This window comes from Trifolium pratense, linkage group LG7 (genome assembly GCF_020283565.1).
Source record: "Trifolium pratense cultivar HEN17-A07 linkage group LG7, ARS_RC_1.1, whole genome shotgun sequence".
NCBI classification, from domain to species: domain Eukaryota; kingdom Viridiplantae; phylum Streptophyta; class Magnoliopsida; order Fabales; family Fabaceae; genus Trifolium; species Trifolium pratense.
Window position 1 is genome coordinate 48,525,115 of NC_060065.1, and position 24,438 is coordinate 48,549,552.

The window sequence follows — 24,438 nt, forward strand, 5'->3', positions numbered from 1 at the left end:
ACAATTACACACAGGGTAACACAAATGGGACTGTCCTATACTGCTGAACCAGTCGGTGGTAGAAGGAGCAGGATGTTGAGCCACCATCATTTATTATTACTACTAGGGGGCTCAATAGTGAATGAATGAGTGAATAAGTGAATAAAACACTCACTCACCCCTATTTATACACGTTCTGGTGTGTTTAAGTCCACACAAATTCTGACCACCGTACATCCGCAACTTATGTCACGAACACCCTCACTACAAGAATTTATTTAAATACCCACGAACCATTATCCCTGTGGATAATTTTGAAAATACAGACTACTTACCCACGGCTAAACTATCGGTAAATATAAAAATTTGGTTTAAATTTTTATCCACGGTTTTACTGTCTGTACAAAATTATCTCCCAATTTTTTAAAAATACAAATAATTTTTTTTAATATAAAAAAATATAAACATGATTTTTTTTTACAACAATATAAGAATTTGATTTTTTTTTTTACAACCATATAAGAATCTGATTTCTATAATGGTGAGTTGCAATAATTTTTTTGTTTAAATTAATTTATATTTTATCATTCATTATTTTTAATGCATATTTAACCTATTGAAATTTCCACCGAACAAAAAAAGAAGTTTGAAAAAGGAAGGTAGTTATTGAGAAATAAGGAATTAATTTTATAGAAAATATGAAATAGGAGTTATTCAAATATATGACTAAAATTAACAAATTATAACTTTAAATTTTAAAAAAAATACTAAACACAATGAATTATGCTAACAATGGATCCTTTTCCTGGTTCCTGAGTTCTACTCTTCCCCCTCTGGATTTGTCAGTGGACACCAGACCACAATCATCTATAAAAAAATTTGTAAACACAATGAATTTCATTTTGTGTTATAAATATAACTCTGGTTCAAACTCCAAACACTTTAGAGTCTTTATACTCCACAATTGTTGTAAGGTGTTAAAAAATATTGTATTTTTTTTCTTGACAAAAAATATTGAATTTTTTTTTTAGCAATAAAAATATTGAATTGAAATGCCTCAAAAAAGAACCGAATAAAATATTAAAATAAATAAAATATGGGTAAATTATTAATATAGCTAAAATGCATACCGCAAATAATGGAAAACATTAATTATTTAAAAAATATCATTATGAATATAATTTAAAAGCTACTATTTAATTGAATGAGAAAAATACATAATTATGGAAAAATTACTTAAATTAAATAAGAAAATTAAATATATATTTTTAATTCAAAAATATATTTGGACATTTGTAAATTTTTTTATTAATCTATGGCAATATACGAGGACAAAAATATAGAAAATACATCTATCTAATTTTTTTTGTTGAGTAAATAAATCAACTTATATATCTCTGTTCACGCGTTTTTGTGTTCACATTATTAAACTAAACATATGTATACGCGTCTTTTATACTTATATTAAATTAAATATATAATGTTTTTTTAAAACTATGTTTTTGGTGTGAAATATCTATCGCTCTTGTCGATAACCATTCTTTAGAACCTTATTTACGACCTCTATTGATCAAATCGTATATTTTTTCCATCCATAAAGTTTAAAATCTAGACAATGCCTAAGAAATTAAAGTTCAATTCTATTCAGATTAATGAAATGATGGTAAATAATTAAGTATATATAAATAAATGTATGTATGTATAGAGTATAGTGAAGAAAGAAGATGAAAAACGCGTATATATTGGGCGTAGCACAAAGCATGCAACGCGGAGCGAAATGATTGCTCAAACCTCTAATTCCACAAATCACCCTTTCACCTTTTTTTCTTCCCTCTCTTACCTTATCATTTCTTCAAACACCAAAATTACCCTTCTAATCCAACACATACTTTCTCTAATTTTCTCTACAATATCTTGCACTTCCTTAATTCTTTTTCTTTCTTCCCCTTAAAATCCACATTGTCATTGTCTCAACAAAAACAAAAGGAGAAAACAAGAATCTGTTTATTCTCTTTTACATATATCTCTCTGTCTCTCTCTAACTTTATCTCTGTTGCTTCCCTGTCTCGTTTTTATTTTTCTATCTCTCCTCTTTTTCGATATTTCTTTGTCTCTTCTTCATTTTTCTATCTCTCCTCTCTCTTTCTTAACATATCTTTTTGAGAGGAGAGAAAAACTATTAATTATAAATCGTCTTTCCCATTTTCGAACAACATTAATCATTTTCATATAACAATCACACCCTTCAATTCAAAAACCCCACTCCAACTTTTACGGCGAATCAAGATTTCACTCGATCAACAAAATAACGAGCGAGAATTCGAGTTGAATCTTAATTTTAGGAATATATTTAATTATTACCGGCGCGCAGAGGTAATTAATTAATTATGGCTAGAATAATAATCTCCAACAACAATACTAATAACAATGTTGAGGTGGACATTGAGTCATCAAAAGATGATGTTGATGCAAAAACTGGCATGAAGAAGGGACCATGGACCCCACAAGAAGATATGATTTTGATAGAGTACGTGAATAAGCATGGTGAAGGGAATTGGAATTCTGTTCAGAAAAATTCAGGATTGTTAAGGTGTGGAAAAAGCTGCAGACTTAGATGGGCCAATCATTTAAGGCCCAATCTTAAGAAAGGTTCATTTTCTGAAGATGAAGAAAAAATCATCATTGAACTTCATGCTAAGCTTGGAAACAAATGGGCTAGAATGGCTGCTCAGGTATTATAATTTACTATAAATTATATTAAGTTTTTTTTTTTTTTTTTTTTGCATAATTTTTATTTTTATTTTTATTTTTTTGCATAAAATCTCAGTTCATGTTATGTCATGTCATAGTTTTAAGTGCAATTATAGTATTTTGGTTTTCAAAGTGAACTTTGATTGATTTATTCTAATTATTGTAATTGTATAATTGTTTATGCTTCAAGAATTTCTTTACTTTCACATTTGGATCTGAAATCAGATCTATTATACTAGGGTTGATTAGCTGCAGGACCTAGGGCATAAAATAAGGGGAAAGGAAGAAAAATCCATTTGTCTATGTTACTCCAATTTTATTCAATCTTATAAAACTTAAAATATTTTTTTAAAAAATGGTTATAAAATTAGGGAGAGAATTAAAGTTGTGTTTGCAATTTCATCTTTTGAACATCAATTGTGTTTCTTTTTGCTTTTACATATTTAATTAATAAATTTGTACTCAATGAATTTATGATAATCTCATCAAGAATATGTCCTCCCTCATTTTTATGAAACTTAAATTGCCATTTTTGTTCTTTTCTTACAAATATGATGTACTTTTGATCTATGCACCATTTTCTTAAACTTTTCATTTAAGGCTTAAATACTCATCTTTATGCTTTTTGTGTACTTTGCTTGATATACAACTTGTTTTCTCATTAGAATTATTGAAAAAGTAGATTTAGAGTTCGATTACCCGGCTAGCAAATTAACAATTAATACTTGTTTATAAAAAAGTTATTTTTCTCGTCACCTTGAAAATGTTTTGTTGTTAAAGTTTTTATTTAAGGCTTTTATTTATTTTTTTTTTGAACCAAGTTTTTATTTAAGGCTTAAATCCTCATCTTTATGCCTTATGTGTACTTTGCTTGATACAACTTATTTCTCTCATTAGAAGTATTAAGAGAAGATTTAGGGTTCGATTCAGCGGCTAACAAATTTACAATTAATATTTGTCTATAAAAAATTTATTTTTCTTGTCATCCTGAATATATTTTGTTGTTTTTCTAGTTGCCAGGAAGAACGGATAATGAAATAAAAAACTTTTGGAACACCAGAATGAAAAGGCGTCAGAGAGCAGGATTACCTCTTTACCCTCCTGAAGTCCAAGCAGAAGCTATTGCATACAATAATCATCTAATGAAAGAATATCACCATACTTTAGATGAACCTTTATCTTCTTCATCACCATCATTTTCTTTACTCTTATCTTCATGTTACCCTAAGAATATTGATAATGATCAAAACAATCATGATTATAATCCTATGCAAAACAACTCTGATTCTTCTAATCATTACACCAATCCATCTCCACAATTCAACTTTTCCAATGATCATGAAAATTTAGAGATCAATGAAACTCATGCATTGCCAAATTCACCTTCACTTTCTCCTTATCCATCTTCATCATCAAATCTTATCAACCATAGTTTTGGTAATCCAAATGATTCACATGATTACCAATATTCTGAAAATTTGAGCTATGATCAACATGGATTCAATGCAAGGTCTTTGTATGATTCTGAAACTCCTGTTTCATCTTATGCTAGTGGTGTTGATGGTTTGATGGGAAATTCAAACATGGTTAATGATTGCTATGAAGATCATGCACCACTATCTCCTAAAGGAAACAATAGTGGACTTTTGGATGATCTTGTGATGGAAGGTAGAAATATTTCATGCAATGATAAGGCTAGGAGTGAGGATTCAACATTTAGGGGGAATGAATCTTATAAGAGGAAAAGAATGGAGGGTGAGGAATATGATGAAGAAAGAGACATCATTCCTTTGATGAAGAAGAGGATTGTTGATGAGACTCAGAAGAAAGATTTTAGCTCTTCTCAATTGCCAACAGGTGAAAACCATTCACTCTTCTTGTAATTGATTTATTTGATTCCTATTTGATAATTATATGCATGATGATTTAGGAGATCGATAAAATCAATGTTTTAAAAATCGAACTAACCTGGGTAATCGGACTAACCCCTGGGTGGTTCAATCAATCGATTGAATCAGGAATCAATTAGTTTTTTACTTGGTTTGTTCTCGATTACATTACAATCTGGTTGAATTGGGTTGAATCAAGATTGAACAATTTGAACTGTGTCAGTTCAATAGTTGTTGGCTTAACCGATTTTTTCTTAAAAAATAAAATTTAATAACATTTTGAGTTATTTATTTATCTGTCAACAATTGAACCAATTGAAATGACAGTCTCACATATTTCATCTCTGATATGATTTTTAAAACATTGGATAGGATAGAAGAAGTGACTTTGGTGGTGAGTTGGTGTCTCATTCTATACACATGACATTATCCATTTTATGTGAAAATGTCTTTGAATTTTATTATTATTACAAGATTTGTTAAAATAAATATTGATCTTGTATTGACACATTGCAATTTGATCTTGTATTAATTGATTAAACCAAGAACAAGTTAGTTTTTCGCTTGTCTTGCTCTTGATTACATTACAGTCTGGTTGAACTGAATTGAATCAAGATTGAACCATGACAGTTCAACTGTCGTTGGTTTAATAGGTCTTTTCTTCAAAAAGATAAAATTTAATAACTTTTTTAAAATGTAATATCACTAGTTTCATCTCTAATCTGATTTTTAAAACATTGATTTTGGTTACACATGACATTATCAATTTTATGTGAAAATGTCTCTAAATTTTATTGTTATTACAACATTTATTTATTAAAGCAAATATTGATCTTGTATTTTGACACATTGCAATCATATATTATATGATTACTATGACAATCCACTAAATTCATATGCAACTTGTAAAAAATTAGGGAAGAAACCAATTGAAGAGGATCCATTAGCAGGGATGAATTCAGTGTATGATGATGACTTGGATTGCTTGCTCAACAATTTTCCCTCAGAAATACCAATGCCTGAATGGTATTGTAGAGGAAAAAGCCAATCTTTGGGACTTGAAACTCAAACTGATCATGCTTCTTCATCATCTGTCCCCAACAATCAAGAATTTGCTTGGACTCTTGGATCAACTTGGAGCAACATGCCTGGAATATGTTAATTATTTCTCAAAGACAAAGAGAAAGTGTTGTGTAATGTTTTACAAAACCATTATAGTAGATCCATATGTAAGGGGTAGAGTAGTAGTATTGTTCATATGGATTGAAATTTTATGTAAGGAGTTAAATTATGCATGAAGTTGATTTAAGTTGTTTAGATGTATAAGTTAGAGATTTCTTTAGCTAGCTAGCTAGATTGGTGTCGTGAGAGTTAGACTTTTAGAGCTAGACTTGTGGATTTAAGTGCTTTATTTTTAATGAGTTTCATGCATGTGTTCTTATGGATTAATTAGAAATATGGTGAACGTGTTTGCCTTGTGTAATGTTTAGAAATTGGTGTCGTGAGAGTTAGCATCTTTTTAATGAGTTGTTTTCTGATTATTTTTAACTTCTGATTATTTTAAAAATCTGTAACAAATAAATGCAAAACAATTCAAAGTGATTATTTTTATAAAAAAAATGATTTTTTTTCTAAAATAAGTTATAACAAATGATCTCGAAATTTATTTAAACATATATTAGATTACTTATTCAAATTTGTTCATATATAAAACATATTATATACTGGGTATTTTTTTATTAATTCAAGTGAAATAAATAGTCGCTTTACATTTGTTTCATATTGAATTTGAACTCGGCGTCTTAACAAGACTAAGCTTCTATCGCTGAACCAACCAACGCTTCAAATTTATACATATCACAAATTACATCAAAGATACATGTTCGACCGCCTGATCTCATGAGCGGTTGCTTTCTGAGACGTAGCATTATCCTTTTACCTAATCAACATTAAACATAATAACATATTTGAAAAAAAAAACTTTACAATTATATAAAATGAATTTTGGTATATTATTAAATTCAAAATTTTAAATATTTATATGTTTTATATTTAATTTTTTATTTCACTTTTTTCCAATTATACCATTTTCATATAATTTTTATAATTATCATTTTTACTAATTTTATTTTTATTATATAAATACTCATGTATTGAAAAATATTTTAATCAATTGATAATTACACTTTATTTTTATTATGTACATACACATTCATGCATTTCACAAAATCTTATTAATTATTGAATTTTTTTCCATGTTCAATTGAATAGTTTTTAAAATATTAAACATTATATGTTTTAGGGTTAAATTAATTTTTAGTCCTTATAAATATCTCAAATTTTATTTTTAGTGCATATAAAAAATTTCAACAACTTTTAGTCTCTCAAATATTTTTTGTCACAACTTTTGATTCCTGCTTTTAATTAACTCTTGTCTATTTTCACATTTGTGAATGATTTTCTGTATTCATATTTATAATATTATAAGAACCTACCCCACAAAAATTTAGAATTTTTAAACATAAGGTGAATTATTTATGAATTTTTAAGCTCAAAAAACTAAAAATTAATATTTAATTCATCCCTTGTTAAAAAACATGTAAACTTTTGCAAGAGAGATTATTCCTATACACTTTAACTGAAAAGTAAGAAACAAAAATCATGATAGAAAATATTTGTGGGACCAAAACTTGTTAAAAAAATTTATAAGAATTAGAAGAAAAAAAATTGAGATATTTATAAGGGTCAAAAACATATTTAACCATATATGTTTGATATTTAATAGGTGAGATTATGGTCGATCATTCCACCGGGGCAAGCAACCCTCAACTATGTTTAGTGGAGGAAAAATCCCCCCCTCTCCCTACATTTTTTTTTTATCCTCTTGAAATTATAATTTTATTGTTGTGAAAAAAGTTCATAACATATTTTGTGAATTGTTTTTGCCGTTGAAAATAATATTTTACACATTCAAAAAATATTTTCTGAACTTTTTATGTTTAGACAAAATTTAAATTTCAGGGAAAGAAATGGAGGGGGGAAAGAATTTTTCATAGTAGAGTATAATAGGCCCAATCTAAATAATCATAAAAAAGTGTAAAAATAGGCACACAATTAAAAAGTCCAATGCACAAATTTATTCTTTTGATTTATTACACACATATCAAAAATAGAAACGAAAAATTTTATAAAAAAAAAATAGTAATGAAAAAACTTTTTTAGAGCAACACTTCCAATTTGATTGGATCGTCCTATGAAGTGAGATATAAACATTTTTAACAAAAGTTTATGTAAAGTATCTAGGTAGGTTTAACCTATATCTCAATATACCTTTTTTTAGGTAAAAGGGAAAAGCTTATGAGGAGAAATAAAAACATCTCAATATGTTCACATCCCTTTAACAAGCTAACTCACAAATAAATAAAAAGAGAAAAAATATACAAGAGAATTTGGGGACTAGGTGAATACCCAAATGAAAGTTAACAAATACAATTGTCTCATTAAAAACCGTAATTACATATAAAATCGGTAAGAAAAATCAAGTGAAGGAAAAACAAGTGTAGTGTTCCAAAACATATTAACAAAATCTATATTTTGGCAAATCAAATCTATTTCTTTTCTAGTAAAAATATGACTTATATATTATTAGAAATCGTGTCATACTATTTAGAATCTTGAATTTACGATTTAAAAGTTTCAATATCATCAGCACATTTATTATATTCTCTATAAATATATGAAATAATGAAAAACATATGTTTTATGAGCTTAACCCATTTTAACTAACAATTACTATGGATCCAAAAAATTCCAAACCTCTATCTCAATATAAGATACAAAATACCAAAAACGTTATAGAAGTTATATTTTGTTCCGGTTCATACGAATGAACCCTTCCCTAATCACAGCTTATTTCCCTCAATTGTGTTCCCAATATCTGTAGCATCCCATCGCTCACGTTTAAGAAATGAGAGAGAAGTTATAAAATAGGACAACTTGAAATATGACAGGACATTCAATCATGATTCATGAGTCATGTTACAACTTTTATATATAATTTAATTAATTAATATTTTCCATTCTGTTAAAGGAAAATGCTTTTTTTAATAAGAAAAATTGAATTATAAAATACAAAAGTGCACTCAACTTTTATAATGAGTACCAGGTGCACTCAACTTTTACAATTCAAACAAAAATCATTACATGTTTTTAATGCAAACTAACGTATCATTACATCAATCAGAAAATACAAAGGAAGTATTAACTCATAAACGACCTATAAACCAAAATCAAGAAATAAAGATAATTTGATCTATCAAAGCATCCAAATTAAACATATCTCATGGAAACATAATATTATTTCGAGTACGCCATATGCTCCAAGTAGTTGCTAACCAAATGACATGACGAGTTTTAGCAAATCTCTTACTCTTCACCAAATCACCAAAAGACATGAAGTGCTTCCACCCTTCCTCAAAGGGGATGAAATCCACAGCAACCATTTATAAATTTTATTCCAAACTTGAATTGAGACGAAGCGATTAAAAAATAAATGATCTATGTCTTCTTCTCCTCTAAAGCAAAACACGCAACAAAACTCACGTGGATTATTGATAACTCCTTTTCATACAGGTCGGAAGTCGTGCTAATAACAATCTCCATCCAAAGATGTTCACTTTAGATGGTACATCGTTCACCCATAAATCTTGTAGCGCATCCACCACATTACTATTATATTATTAATAGTCAAAAATGAATCACGGTTTTGCAAGAAACAATATGTTGATTTTACCGTAAACATACCAGCATGGTTCATGAGCCATTTTCGATGATCCAAGCATTTCTTTTTAGGCCTAATATCTGCTAGCAACATCGACATCTCAGTTGCAGCATCCATATCATCCTGCGCTAGCTCCACAGTCCAATCGAAACTCCAAGTCCAATTATCATCACTCCAATAACCGAACGCATCTATAGGAGCATCAGGTTGCAGCGATTTTGCATACAATTGAGGGAATAAATTCATGAAACCCTCATGACCCAACCATCTCTCTTGCCAAAAACGGATAAGATTGTCGGATCCTAATACATGCACACGTTTGATTTGAACCAACCTCCGCTCTCTTCACCTCCTATCCTTAAGATGTTGCGCCACCAAACGGATTGGGCTCTAACATTCTAGTTGACATCCAAAAGAAAATTTTCACCCATTGACACATAATACACCAGTAACTTGCACCACAAAGTGTTATCTTCACTAAGCCCTCTCCACTTCCATTTGCATAATAAAGCTTGATTGAACACACATCTTGTTGTTGTCCAAGCTCCCACCCCATAAAAACTTTCATTGAATACTTGTTAATTCTTTTAAAACACAAGCAAGTGCTTTAAAAAAATGTGTTGGACTAAATTTAAAACGAATTAATCTTTATTAAATTAATTACATATTTTTTATACTCCTTAAATATCATATAATTAAATCAATATAAATTCAAGAAAATATCATCTAAATTTTTATCATCTCCGTCCACGCTTTTGAGATATATCTTCATAAAGAACATAAAAATTTAGTATAACGCAAAGAATTAAGTTGATCAACACAATCCAACCCCCAAACACTAATATACTTATTTCTCCAAGAACCTGCCCTTTCTAAGAGAACCTCTAACATTAATTTTTGCACAATTGAAGAGCAAAGTATGACTTTAATACACACAATAAAGAAAAAACGGTTCAACGTATATTGTGCTCAAATAGTACAAACATTATTATCATGCATAAGTGCATATTTAGTTTTGTAGCGAATTTGGATGATAAAATTACAGTGCCGTTGTAATTTTATTAAATACAATGTCATACCAAACATACATTAAGTCTTAACTTGAACAACAACTTTTCCGATATTAGAGCTAGAGAATACGGAGTTTAAGCTCTCCAAAAAGCTCTCAATTCCAATATTGATTTTACTCTTTGGCTTAATCTTGCCTTCTTGTAAGTATCCTTCCATATCTTTAACAAAATCTCCAAATCGATGTAAATATGATTTAATCATAAAACCCTCCATCCTCACCTCCTTTCCCACAATGTTCAAAAGATTCCTAACACCATCTCTTTCAGTCCAAACCTATGGTATACCAATATTAACTAATTACTAATTTAAAAAAATAAAAAATCAAAGATTTTGTGGATTTGATAAATTATTTGAGTCATAAGATTTTGTGTATAAAATGCATTTGATGAATTGTTCACTATGTGACCATGTTTACCTTATTATATTGAGATATCATCCCACATAGTGGTATCCTAGCATTCATGTTGACATGATTAAGTACAGCTTCAAGCATTTTACCACCAACATTGTCTAGGTAAACATCAATACCATCTGGAAAATACCTGCAAAATTCTAGTGGAAATATAATTAGAATATTATATTAAAAATACTGAAACAAATAATTTAGGAAACTAAAACAAATAATTTAGGCCCACCAATAATGAATATATATATTAAAAATAATTGAGCTCACTAAATTTTTATGTTAAACAATCTAGTGATTAGACTCGCACATTTTAAATATGGAAAATGGTAGAGAAGTGGTCGCAAATTGTGTATTTTGTTTTTTCTTCTTATTTTGGGTCGACCCTAGCTTTATATAAAAAAAGAGCAGTGCTATTTGGTACGAAGGAACACCACAAGAAAGGCAAGAACGCATGGTCAGTCACGTGTTGTATTAAGTACCAATTCACTCATCTTCACGTGTAGTGCTCCGAGCCTTGTAACCAAGCCTCTGATCAATCCAACACTCCATCCCCTTGCTCAAATTACTGAACTTTCTTTTAAGGCAACTTTCACAATATCAGTACAACAAATTGCATCTTTGTTATTCATGTATTTATAAGTTCTATAAGATATTTGACTGTGGGCAATTGCATCTCTATGAATCAATTTCATCAACAATATAGACATAAACAATCCAAAAATGGAAGTTTTCTCTGCATCTACAAAAAAAAAAACAAACGGAAGTTTTCTCTGCATCTACAAAAAAAAAAACAAACGGAAGTTTTCTCTGCATCTACAAATCGAATACTTCGATTCTTTCACCATCGTGGTTCCATAGACCCAGTTAGTATCTTAGCCATCAAAACATCTTCAAGTATCAATTCCACTGATCAAAAACCTCCGCAGGAAGAATCAAAACCTATCTGCAACTAGAAATCGAACAATATTTTCTTCGGCATCAGATGTGACAAAGAGATTGAGGGGGACGGTGATGCTCCTCAGAGTGCATCCTTTTCCCCAATTTCTTTTTTGGATTTTTTGTAAGAAGAAAACAAAAATTAGAGAAAAAAAAAACTGAGATGGGCCACGAATGCGTGTTTCTTGTATACATGGTTCGTACCAAAAGGCATTTCCCATAAAAAAATGTATAAAAAAAATTGATAAAAAAAAGAAGAAATTACGACTTGCTTAAAGCTGCATCAAAATCTGATTCTGTATTGTAGTTGAATCCGTCGTCATATCCAAATTGTTCTTTAATTAGATTCACCTGACAAATCAATCAGGTAAGCTTTAAGTCGTAATTAGGTAAGCTTTAAGTCGTAATTGAAGATGTGAAAACACTGAGTTACCTTATCATCAGAGCCAGTGCTACCAATGACCCTACATCCTCGAATCTTAGCAAGTTGGCCAGCATTCATACCAACAGCACCAGATGCAGCAGAAATGAATACATTAGATCCTGGTTTTGGGTCTCCTAACACCTCTATTCCCAACCATGCTGCAAACCCTGGTACTCCTGCAATTATCTAATTAATTAATAAAAAAAATCTTATCATCTCTAATTATAAGTATTTCTTGAAACACATTAATACTTGTAAGTGTCTTACAATTTGGGATCCAAATATATGAATTATTAAATTTCTCTTCTCAAATTGGTTAATGCCATTCAAAATGCTACCTCTGTGAAGTAACTCTGTTAGAAAATATACACAGTTTCATGCTAAGTGACATCGTAATTTGTCTATATTGATACCATGCATGGAACTCGAGGCATTCAAAATATATTTAAAAAAATGTGTATAATTGTTAGAAAATAGTTATTTGAATAACATTTTTTATGTAAGTTTTATATGGGTTAAAAATTTATATTTTTATTCGTTGTCAAAACTCTAAAATCAATTATCACTGATAAAGTCAAACTTGCGCTTAAAGTCATGTGTGACGTGACGTGGCATCAATTTGGAGAAATCATAATGTCACCTAATGTGACAACGATACAATAGAACCTCTAAAAGAGATTTTTAAAGGAAATAATATTTTGATTGACGTTAAACAATTTGAAGAAACATATTTTATACTTGATAAATTTAAAATCTTTTTTCTTTTTGATACAAAATAAGTTTAGATCATAAAATGCTAGAAATTTATTATTTCAAGACCCAAAATATTAATTAATTTACTGATAGATAAGCATGTACAGCTAGAAAACAAACCTAAAGAGCCAAGATAATCAGACAAAGAAATCCCATTAGAAGTATCAATTTTTCTAATTATGTGAGAAGAAGGCACAATACTATACTCAGCAACGAGACCATATCCATTCAAAAGGAGATCTCCCACACTGTATTTACTATCCTTTGACCGAATTACCCTTACAACTGCAAATGTTGTAAGCACCTGCAAATGCCATTCTTATTATAAAAAATATACTAATGTTAAGAGTCTCACGTTAGACAAGACTAGAACATAATTTTATAAGTGGTCGAGAATTTTTAGAACTAAAAATTCTAAAAATAAATGTACCTACCTGATCGAGCTGAAATTGTGAAATAAAAAGGCCTTCGACAGTGCCAGTGATTGTTCCGCGAAGAAATGGATCAACGGAAAGAAGAAGAGTTTCAACGGCTAAATGGTTATCGGGGATTGAATCGGAGGCAAGAGAAAGAGAGACGGTGCGGAGTTTGAGATGATCTGAGGTTGGAACACCTTCAGGACAATAAGCAGCTACATACCATTCTCTGTTTTCTACCAAATCTCCCATGGTTTTTAATTTCCACTTTCTAGCAGATAATAGTTCCACTGCCAATGCAATGTGTAGTAATGTCTTGGTTATTTTATACTACTAAGTGTTTATGCACGTTGGGTACATATTGTCTCAAAATATTAATTTATACGTACACTTTATCAATGTCACTTTTTTAAAAAATGTTTACAATATTTTTTTGGTACACAAAAAAAAAAGTTTACAATATTGAACCAATCATACGTTTTTTTTTTTATTATTGATAGATGAAATGACAAAGTCATTGAAAACTCACACACACAAAGTGAGGTGACCGGGGTTCGAACCACGGTCATGATGTCCAAAAAAAAATAATTCCACATAAGTCAAAAAATTAATTTTTAAATTAAAGTTCACTTACTTAAATGTCTCTGTTCATTTTTTATTTTGGTTGTGGCTAGAAATTTTACCCGATAAAACCGAATAAATGGAGTGTCTGGGATTTGAATACCGACTTTCTGCAATCAAATGTCTCGGTTCATTTTAGTTAGGAATTAAAATGAATTTTTTTTATTTTAATTTTTAAGGGATTAATTTTGGGTCTTATTTATGCGAGGGATTACTTTGGGTCTTCACTCTAAATAATAGAAGTAGAAAGACTTTTATTTACTTGAAATAAATGAAAAGATTTTTAATGAAGTAGAAAGACTTTTATACTTGAAATTTTGGTTTAGTCACTTAAGATTTCTTTATATCTTATTTTATTTTTATTTAATATATTTTATTATAGTATTTCTTAAATGATATGGCTCAATTTATCAAATAATCGATTATCCGAAAAACTTAAGCTGTTAGAATAGAACTACATCAATAGTTTTATATTATTTCTAACAGAATTCTCACATTTGTACGTGCCAACATAATTGATCAAATACAGATCCCTCAGAGTCAAGGGATACAATCCTCTTTTTCATCCTTGTTCCCACGGGATCCCAAACGAGACAATTTCGTGAGATTTTCACTTAGAATTCAAATTGACATGCCTAACACCAAATCTTAAAATTAGAGACTGTGCAGTAAGTACATTACACTCAAAGAAGAAATAAAAAATCACAAAAGTAACCAGAATATTTAAATTTGGTTTTAATAAAGTGATTTTATCTAAGTGCACATTTTTTTAATAGGCATTAACAATAATTCTATGCTCTCCAACAAGTAACAACCATTTCCTGAAACATTAATCATGAGCACAACCATGCAATAATAACCTAGGCACTTGATGTGCAACTAAAGTGTGTTAACGGGGAAAAGAAAATGATTGAATTAATATAGAAATTAACAGACAATGGTTAGTGGTATAGTTGTTTGGTTAGTTCCGTATCTTCTTCTGATTTGATGCCCTCGATCGAGTGTAATTGCTTGGGTGGGGGTGTCCCATCTATTTATTGCCTTAATAAATTAATGTGGGCAATGCTTTAGCAAAGAAATTAAACGTTTTGAATTGATGTTTGTTGCAGCAACAAATACTCCTCAGGTTAGGTGTATTTTGGTGTCCGACATGTAAACCGATACACATGATTACATTGAACAACTTAGTTTTAAAGAGAGTGACCTGGTTAACAACTTAGTTCAATCTTTTGTATAACATAACATTTTGTGTTCGTGTTCGATAGATAAAGCCATGCAAGAATAATTTTAAGTGTTGGAAAATTGCAGCAACAATATTATAAATAGTACCTGGTTAAGTTCAAATTGTGAAGCAAAAAGGCCTTCTAAAGTACCGGTGAGTCTTCCACGAATATAAGGATTGAGGGTGAGAAGGAGTGTTTCAACAGCGAGATGGTTATCAGGGATTGAATCAAAGGCAAGAGAAAGAGAGACAGTGCGGAGTTTGAAATGATCTGAGGTTGGAAGACCTTCAGGACACTAAGAAATCAAGTACCATTCTTTGTTTTCTACCACATCTCTCATGGTTTTTACTTTCTAGCAGATAATGTTTCCAATGTGTAGTGTTTGATTCACTAGGTGGAACTGGGCATGCCTTGTAGTTGTTTGTCTATTATATACCAGTGTGTATTCCCGTCCTTTAAAAACATATTTTCGATAAATATTAGTAATTTTGAAAATTGTCATTGAACCATTCATACATCATATCCGCACTTTGAAAAAGTAATAAGATGGATGTGATATATTATTGATGTGACAGAAAAAGAGAGATAGAGATAAAATGAGGTAATGAATTAGTGTTGAAGAATTACATGCGTAAAAATATAATGCCTACTTTTTGTTTAGCAGGACCCTGCAGTTGAATTCAACTGCAAGCAATCCTAGTTCATCCCACGGGCTACCAATAGCCCGTGAAATCTAGGCTACCACGGTTTCATTTCAACCATATTGTCAAAACATTTGGCAACAATTTTGAGCTGTAGTTATAGATATAATAGGTTGTACGGATAGTAATCTTAAATATTACATTCACATGAAAAGTGTTACATATTCAGGCTTGAGAGAAAAGTTTGAAGCAAAGGACTAATATAGGCACTAAAATATGAAAGAAGAAAAATATGGTTCAACATATATATTGTCTGCAAATAATACAAACATTAATGATCAACCATATATATTATTGGGACACTAGGCCTTAACTTGAACAACAACTTTTCCAATGTTAGAGCTAGAGAATAAGGAGTTTAAGCTCTCCAAAAAGCCCTCAATTCCTATATTTATTTTATTCTTTGACTTAACCTTGCCTTCTTGTATGTATCTTTCCATATCTTTAGCAAAATCTCCAAAACGATGCCAATATGATTCTAGCATAAAACCCTCCATCCTCACCTCCTTTCCAACCATATTCAGAAGATTCCTAACACCTTCTCTTTCTGTCCAAACCTATAACAACATTATAACTTTTTAGTGTTTTACTAATTACAACCAAAACTTGTGTATTTGATAAATTATTGAGTCGTATGTATGCGCTATGTTCAAAATGATTTGGTAAAGTTTACATTATATGACCGGTTCACCTTATTATATTGGGATATCATCCCACAAAGTGGTATTCTAGCATGCTTGTTGACATGGTTAAGTACAGCTTCAAGCATTTTACCACCAACATTGTCAAGGTAAACATCAATTCCATCAGGAAAATACCTGCAAAATTGTAGTCTAAATATTAGAAAGTTAACCTAACTTCGAAAAACAAAAATATCTAACTATATCTTTCAGAGTATGCCAATTTATGTCATGAATCTTTCTAGGTGCAAATTTATACTTCAAAATGTTCATATGGCATGTTGCTTAATATATGGCTGGTCCGATCCTTATGCAACTCAAACAAGGGCTTTACGCCTACCAACATTTTATGTCACCATATATTAAAAAATCCGAGTTTAGTAAGCCCAAAAAGGCATATGGTCTAACAGTGGAGGTATCTAATTTCTAGTAATAATGGATTTGTGGTACAAATAGTTTATTTTGCTTTTTTTCTTCTGATGCTAGGTTGATCCTGCCTATATATAGCAATATCTAACAGTAAAGAAATTGTTTAAGAGAAAAAGGACAAATTACGACTTGCTTAAAGCAGCATCAAAATCTGATTCTGTATTGTAGTTGAATCCATCGTCATATCCAAATTCCTCTTTAATGAGCTTCACCTAAAAAACCAACCAGATAAGTTGTAAGTACTTTTGCTGCCTATTTTCAATATACATAACGATTTCTCCTAACTTAATCCTCAAGCAATTTCTCCATTCATTCACAAGGGTGATTAGTGACATGTGTAACTGTTTTTTGTTTTTTTCAATACACAAACATGTGTTGAAACTGTTTTTGTTTTAATTGATGTACAAGCCAAATCTGCGGACCTGATTTATGGCAATCGGAATCATGAAGCAAAGAACTAGGTTATGACAGTGTAAAGGATCTATATAAAAAAAAAGGTTTGAAAATATTATACTGTAACCAAATTTTCCATGCTATCTGAACTAGTAGGAATGAAATGTTAGTCTAGATTGAATTACATCATCTATTTCATTACTTCATCTGCACTAGGTGTGTTAAGATTAGTATCGATATTCCATAACTTAAGCCATGATTTTTCAGTATAAAAAAATTTATGTTACTTCCTTTCATCGTTTATTTGTCTAAGAAACCTTTTGTTTAGTGTGTCTAGCCATTGTGTCATGTGAGTAGGGTAGACTCGTAGCTGAAGGAAATATGATGTTTCCAAATAAAAGTAAACAAGCTGAAAATGTGTCCTCCTAACTTTCTCATTCATTTCATTTTCATTCCAAAATTTCTTGCAAACTGGAACCATTAAAAAGGCTAGCAATGATATCGAAAATGCTATACCAAACATTTACTTCACCCGCACATCGCACGGGTCCATGCCCTAATATAGTATTTCAAAGAGAAAAAAAGGAAGGAAAGATGAGTTACCTTATCATCAGAGCCAGTGCTTCCAATGACCCTACATCCTCTGATCTTAGCAAGCTGGCCAGCATTCATACCAACAGCCCCAGAAGCAGCAGAAATGAACACATTTGATCCTGGCTTTGGATCTCCCAGTACCTCTATTCCCACCCATGCTGCAAACCCCGGAACTCCTGCAATTATTTAATTAATAACTTTCTTAGTTAATGATTATTTTGGGCCTTAAACGTGTGAGGCAATGTCACAATAGTCGCCTGACATACCGAAATTACAAAAAACATATCTAAAAGTGTCTTTTGTCCTTGAAAGTGTCATAAGTATACTTAGTTAATTTTACTTATCAAATGTGTTTTCGTTAGTCAATTTAGGATCTATTTGGGAAGACAAATAAGCTAGCTTATAGCTTATAAGCTAAAAGCTCTGTTTGGTAACGATCTTTTTATTATGAGCTTATTTTTCAGACGCTATTTCAAGTAGCTTATGAGTTTATAGCTTATCATTTTTTTCTTCCAATTTTACTCGTTGAAAACAATTAAATATTAATTAAACATATCTTTTTTATGTCATTTCATACTTATAAGCTAGTTCAACCGCAAATTCAATCAGCTAGCTTATTCGCTATAAGCTAAAGGTTAGCTTATAAGTCATTCGCTATAAGCTCATACGTTATAAGCTAGCATATCACCTATTCACTATTTTTTACCAAACAGAGCCTTAATCCCTAAACAAAACATACACTTAGAGGTAGATCAGGATTTGATCCAATGGTTGACTGAGATTGCAGAGAGATTCAGTGTACGGCCAATCTACAAACTATATATCTTCATAAGCAAGTAAAAAAAAAAAAAAAAAACTTACCTAAAGCACCAAGATAATCAGACAAAGAAATCCCATTAGAAGTATCAATTTTTCTAGTTATTTGAGAAGATGGCACAATATTATACTCAGCAACAGAAGCATTTGGATTCAAAAGTATATCACCCTCACTATATTTACTATCATTCGATCTAATTACCCTTACAACCGCAAACGCTGTAATCACCTACAAATATAAATTCCAGTAATTAATCAACTAAACTATAGATTAAACTTAATTGTATATACATTTGTACTACCTGATTAAGTTGATATTGTGAAATAAAAAGACCTTCTAAAATACCAGTGATTCTTCCACGAAGATAAGGGTCAACGGAGAGTTGAAGAGTTTCAACGGCTAGATGGTTATCAGGAATTGAATCAACGGCGAGAGAAAGAGTGACAGTTCGGAGTTTGAGATGATCTGAGGTTGGAACACCTTCTGGACAATAAGCTGCTAAGTACCATTCTCTGCTTTCTACTAAATCTCCCATGATGTTTTTTTTTTGTTTTTGTTTCTAGAAGATAATAGTTTAAGTTCTGTGTAATGTGCACTGTTTGATTTTAACATGTGCAATTGAAGGAAGAAGAAAATGAGGAAGAAAAATAGAGTGTGGGTGGTTGGTCTATTTTTAGATCAGGTGGAATTTTAATATCTGACGGTAATGAAACAAGGACACGCTATAATAAATTTAAAAAACAAAATAAGACGCTAGAAGGAGGGGTTGAACCTCCGACCTTGTGGTTAACAGCCACACGCTCTAACCAACTGAGCTATTCCAGCTTCTTGATTAGAGTGACACAAGCATTGATTAAATACTAAACGTAATAACGCTACACTACCACATGTTACAATATTTCAACTTTTAATTCATTATATAATACAAAAATCATTATATTACCAATAACATGATTATCATTCATAAGTTTTAACTTTTAATTCAACTATTGTTTGGCTAGACACATTCACTTTGAGTTCAATATGAGATTTCACAATTGGACAAGAATTTTAGTAGTGTTTTCAATAAAATTTTGTGTGTTGTGCTGCAAATGATTGGTATTTGGTGGTGCTTGGGGTGCCAATGTCAAGTTTCTACAATGATGCTTTTGGACTACACTGACCTTTATATAAAAATAATAATTATTTTGTGTTATATCATATGGATAAGTTGTATTAATTTTTTTATTAAAATGGTTTTATCATTTCTAAGGAGAGAGTCTACCAAGTGAGCGTAACCGTAAGACGCAAGATCTTCTTGTTGTTCCAAAGCTTCTCATTCAGAAGGCTTGAATTAGCACTTGCAACTATTCACTCAGTAGACGATCGGGCGAGATGCTAATTGGAGAAGGACTAATTGAACCAGCCTTACCGAAAAGCACTAGCATACAAATTTGAAGTGTTCGTTCAAAAATTCCACTATACCTTTTTAACTCGGGAAAGCCACTCTAACCTATACTCTTTATGCATCTTAATATTCTTGGGTAAAGTATATACTCCCTCCGTCCCAAAATATAAGCAAAAATGGGTCAACAAAAGTGAATGTATCTGGACTAAATTTTAAACCAAATTCATCACTTTTTGTTGACCACTTTTTGCTTATATTTTGGGACGAGTAGTATAGTATAGTTCACTTTGCACCATACCAAATAGTGTGAATAAATAATTAATTTAGTCCATGAACCAAGCAATCTCTCTCCAAATTAAAATTTGTTAGTTCATTCTTCAAAGACCAAATTAATTGTTTATTGACTTTATTCAATAAAGTATTTTCAGATTTTCAAAGGTTGTCAACAAAGAAGGTAAAAATTAGGCGTGGCTATTAAAAAAAAAACCGACTTGTGGTTATCTTAAATTATCAAACACGTGTAAAACGCACGAGACAATGATTTTTTTTTTTTTTACCAATATAGAAAATTCCTGACTAATGTACTTTCTAAAATTTTGGAAATAATGGTAATTCAACCTTCCTTGATGATTTGAAATTTAATAAAACTACCCTTCAAATTAAGGTAATTAAAAACATTTTATTTATGTTCTTCCTTCTAATGTCTTATAACATAACCTTATTTTGCAACTATATACTCCCAATAACCACGAGATGATAACTTTGCATCATTGGACTAAAATAAATCATTGTCCCCAGATTATGGCATTAGATAGACGTGTTTAATGAAATAAACCTCAACAATTTGCAATTTTAAATTTAATACAAACATAAAGGTCATTTTCAACTAGTTGCAAATTAGATAAGGATTGTCATAAATCAGGTCATAAACTTCACGATAAAATGTCAACATCAAAGCTTAACGGTTTCACATAGGATAATTTTAAGTTCTATTTACATCCTTGCCCTTGTGAATATTTCATATTAAAATCCCAAAAGTGTTCTCCCCACTATAAGTCATATAGAGGAATCCATCTTCATCCTTGTTTTCCTCATATATTGCAGACATCATAGCAGCTGCATGAAGAGAAAAAACATTAAGTCACAAAATTAACTACCAAGTTAACCACCATTAAGCAAATGATAGTATTACTAATACCATCAAGTATCAACAACTACCATTCATATATATTACCTGTTGGCGGCAAAATGTTCTTCACAAAAATGAAGATAGCCTTCTCAGGACTCAATTTGATTCTCTTACGCACCACATACACAAACTGGCCTACAGTTAGATCAGCAGGAACCAAATACCTACAATCATCAAAAGCGATGCACAATGAATAAAGAGGATAATATACCACAAATACTAATTTATTGCATAAAAATTTACTAATGTCATACTAGATATGCTCATCTCATCTCTACTAGAGGTCCTTGTTCAACAGTCACTTTTGCTACTTATTTTCTCCTTCAACTTTGGGAGGGTGTGTGTGATGAGGACAAGGGAGAGTTGCCCAACCTCCAATATTTTTAGAATTCAGTAATGAAGATTGAAGGATGTGCAACTAACCCAAAAAATTGTTGGAGGACAAGAAATCATAGGATGTGCAACTAACCCAAAAAATTGTTGGAGGACAAGAAATCATAAGCATGAGTAATGTAAGTTGAAACATAACAAAGGGTGCAGATATATGTAACTTTAATCGATATTTTTGACACAGGATTTCAAGTTTCTTTGTCAAAAAAATGATTTCAAGTTTCAACATTTACTTTCAATTGTCAATTTGTTATCACTGAAGCCTAAACCAAGATCCCTCTTTTGTTGTTGATCAAATATATTAGAGGGATTTCATATGAATGCATCCATAAAAGCATCTAATATAATTTGGTTAGCAGTGACCTTTTATTCACCAACTAATTTTGAGATTGAGTTTTTCATATTCATTAGAACAATAAAGCAGATATAAGAATACAAGGTTTTTGCCTCTGTTTTCTGTGCTAGAAATTAATCAAGATTCTTGTCTAACACTCTAACTTAAAGTGATCATAATTCAACCAAGTGAAATAAGATGTCAAGGTTTGCAAGGTTATGAGCAATTAAGTTTGATACAACCAACATATATGGAAAATCAATTAGAACTCATACCGAAACAGGTAACAGGTAATAATACTTATAAACAAAATATAGAGTTCATATTCATAAACAATGCAAAAACTCATACTTTTTCTTATCAATATCTGGAACATCACTCTTCTCAGCCCTTTCAACAATTACCTGCAATCAAAAGATCAACAAAATTAATTTAAAAGATCATGACATATGTACACAAAACAGTGAAGATTGATAAATAAATAAATAACTTACTGGAATTCTATCGGGATACTTCTCCCTTATGCGAGCTGCTTCAGCCTGCCTCCTCTCTAACACGTAAAGTTTGCAGTACAAATCAGAGAAGATAAGTTGGTAACACAAAAATAATAGACACACACAAACAATTCACATCATCCCGTAGAGGAAAAACAATGTTATAATTCAGGCATCAACAATCAACTTCCATTACAAAGAAGAATCAAATTAGATCACAAACTAGCATAACTTAAAAAACAATACAAAATAGTACATTCACTCAAACACTACACCTTAGTTCATTGCTTACAACTCAGCTAAACAGAGACACACAAAAATCAGTACAAAAAATTCCACACCTAATTGTGTAAAACATTATCTTCTTTTGCGAGTAAACTATCATCTTGATCCTCCAATTTGTGATACTGCTGTCACAATAGTCCTTGAATGTACCAGAATTACAAAAACATCGAATGTGTCTGTTTCTTTTTTTAGCTTAGTCCTCAAATGTCTCTTCTCGAGTCAATTTGGTCCATAAAGTTACCAACAATTTAACAAAAGATGTATTTACAATTTCTATACATTCAAGAACTATAGCAGCAGCGCATCACATATATCCGAACTAACATGACGGTTAACTCCATTCGAACGAAATTAGGATTCAATTTACAAATATTTTACAGCCAAATTTCCAACTTTACACAATAAAATTCAGATGATGATCATGATGGATAAAAGTAAAACCCTAATTTCACATTCCAAACTATAAAACAAATTAAAAATTCAACAAATAAAATATCTTATATTTATCTAACCACGTGAAATTCAAACCGATTAATCAAAACATAAAATCTATAAATCGTATCATCAAGTTACCCCCACAAAATCAAAAGGAAAAAAAGAACGAACCAAGGGGGTGTTCCATCTTGAACGAACTCTTAGCCATAATGATAATTCTGCAAAAGAATTAGGGTTAGCGAATAACGATCGATGAATCAAAGAACGGAAAAGGAAATATATATAAAGAAGAATGAAAAGGATTGTTTACCGAAAGGGTTGAGAAGAGAGAATCCCTAGAAGAAGAAGCAAAGGGGAAAGAAAAATCTTTTGTCTCTGATTGATTGTTGAAACAAGATTTTGGGATTTTGGTTATTAGGATACGTACAAGCCTCAATTTCAAGGACACCTCATATGCCAAAATATATTTAATTAAATTATCCCTAACAATATTATACTTTTTTTAATTTCTCAAAAATAATATTGGACCTATTTCTTTTCAGCACAATTTGCTCCCTCTAAAAGAAAAAAAAAATACTACTATATAGGTTGTTTCTACTTTCTCCCATGTTTGTATTCATCGTATATTCCTTCGAAGTTAATGAATTAACTTTGAGAACATACTTGAGAGAAGACCCCGTATTTATAGTGTGGCTCCAAAGTGATAAGTTTCTGATTGTTGTTATGTATGAATGCATAATTGAATTTGGGATACACAAATTTTCATATCTTATTTGAACGTTCCCTTTATATTGGAAATGGATTTCCTGCAGTCACTATTTGACTGCAGGTGAATCTTAGACATTCATTTTTAAAATTGGACCATCAAAATTTAATCTAAAGGCATGCAAGACATGACTGCATGACTGCATGTATTTTTTACTGCATAGAATCCCGGTCCCTTATGAATGATTAGGTGTTCTAGTACTTGTGTTATATGCATATACTTCAAATAGATAGAAAGGTGAAAAGTGTGTTGGTGCTTCTAGATGCTCTGATACTAAGATGAGATGTCATCCAAT

General features: G+C 30.8%; 4 protein-coding genes and 1 non-coding gene across 5 annotated transcripts; 1 reads left to right on the forward strand and 4 right to left on the reverse strand.

Moving 5' to 3' along the window:
* Positions 1 to 2,366: 2,366 nt before the first annotated feature.
* On the forward strand, positions 2,367 to 5,896 carry LOC123896543 (transcription factor MYB101-like). Its single transcript, XM_045946919.1, has 3 exons — positions 2,367 to 2,711; positions 3,744 to 4,587; positions 5,537 to 5,896. The coding sequence occupies exons 1-3, from the start codon at positions 2,367 to 2,369 to the stop codon at positions 5,779 to 5,781; spliced, it is 1,434 nt and encodes a 477-aa protein (XP_045802875.1). The 3' UTR covers positions 5,782 to 5,896.
* A 4,320-nt stretch (positions 5,897 to 10,216) lies between these two features.
* Positions 10,217 to 13,742, reverse strand: LOC123897941 (2-alkenal reductase (NADP(+)-dependent)-like). Its single transcript, XM_045948770.1, has 6 exons — positions 13,424 to 13,742; positions 13,110 to 13,293; positions 12,246 to 12,412; positions 12,081 to 12,163; positions 10,886 to 11,012; positions 10,217 to 10,743 (listed from the first exon to the last, which is right to left on the reverse strand). Exons 1-6 carry the CDS (start codon positions 13,655 to 13,657, stop codon positions 10,489 to 10,491), a joined length of 1,050 nt encoding a protein of 349 aa, XP_045804726.1. The 5' UTR covers positions 13,658 to 13,742; the 3' UTR covers positions 10,217 to 10,488.
* Positions 13,743 to 16,042: 2,300 nt separating this feature from the next.
* Positions 16,043 to 19,537, reverse strand: LOC123899579 (2-alkenal reductase (NADP(+)-dependent)-like). Its single transcript, XM_045950745.1, has 7 exons — positions 19,165 to 19,537; positions 18,908 to 19,091; positions 18,056 to 18,222; positions 17,189 to 17,271; positions 16,642 to 16,768; positions 16,234 to 16,507; positions 16,043 to 16,191 (listed from the first exon to the last, which is right to left on the reverse strand). Exons 1-6 carry the CDS (start codon positions 19,396 to 19,398, stop codon positions 16,253 to 16,255), a joined length of 1,050 nt encoding a protein of 349 aa, XP_045806701.1. The 5' UTR covers positions 19,399 to 19,537; the 3' UTR covers positions 16,043 to 16,191; positions 16,234 to 16,252.
* A 77-nt stretch (positions 19,538 to 19,614) lies between these two features.
* Positions 19,615 to 19,688, reverse strand: TRNAN-GUU. Its single transcript has one exon. It is a non-coding gene; the product is annotated as a tRNA-Asn (tRNA).
* A 1,382-nt stretch (positions 19,689 to 21,070) lies between these two features.
* On the reverse strand, positions 21,071 to 23,842 carry LOC123899194 (autophagy-related protein 8C-like). Its single transcript, XM_045950266.1, has 6 exons — positions 23,688 to 23,842; positions 23,549 to 23,595; positions 22,658 to 22,713; positions 22,515 to 22,567; positions 21,485 to 21,603; positions 21,071 to 21,366 (listed from the first exon to the last, which is right to left on the reverse strand). Exons 2-6 carry the CDS (start codon positions 23,583 to 23,585, stop codon positions 21,269 to 21,271), a joined length of 363 nt encoding a protein of 120 aa, XP_045806222.1. The 5' UTR covers positions 23,586 to 23,595; positions 23,688 to 23,842; the 3' UTR covers positions 21,071 to 21,268.
* Between the last annotated feature and the right edge of the window lie 596 nt (positions 23,843 to 24,438).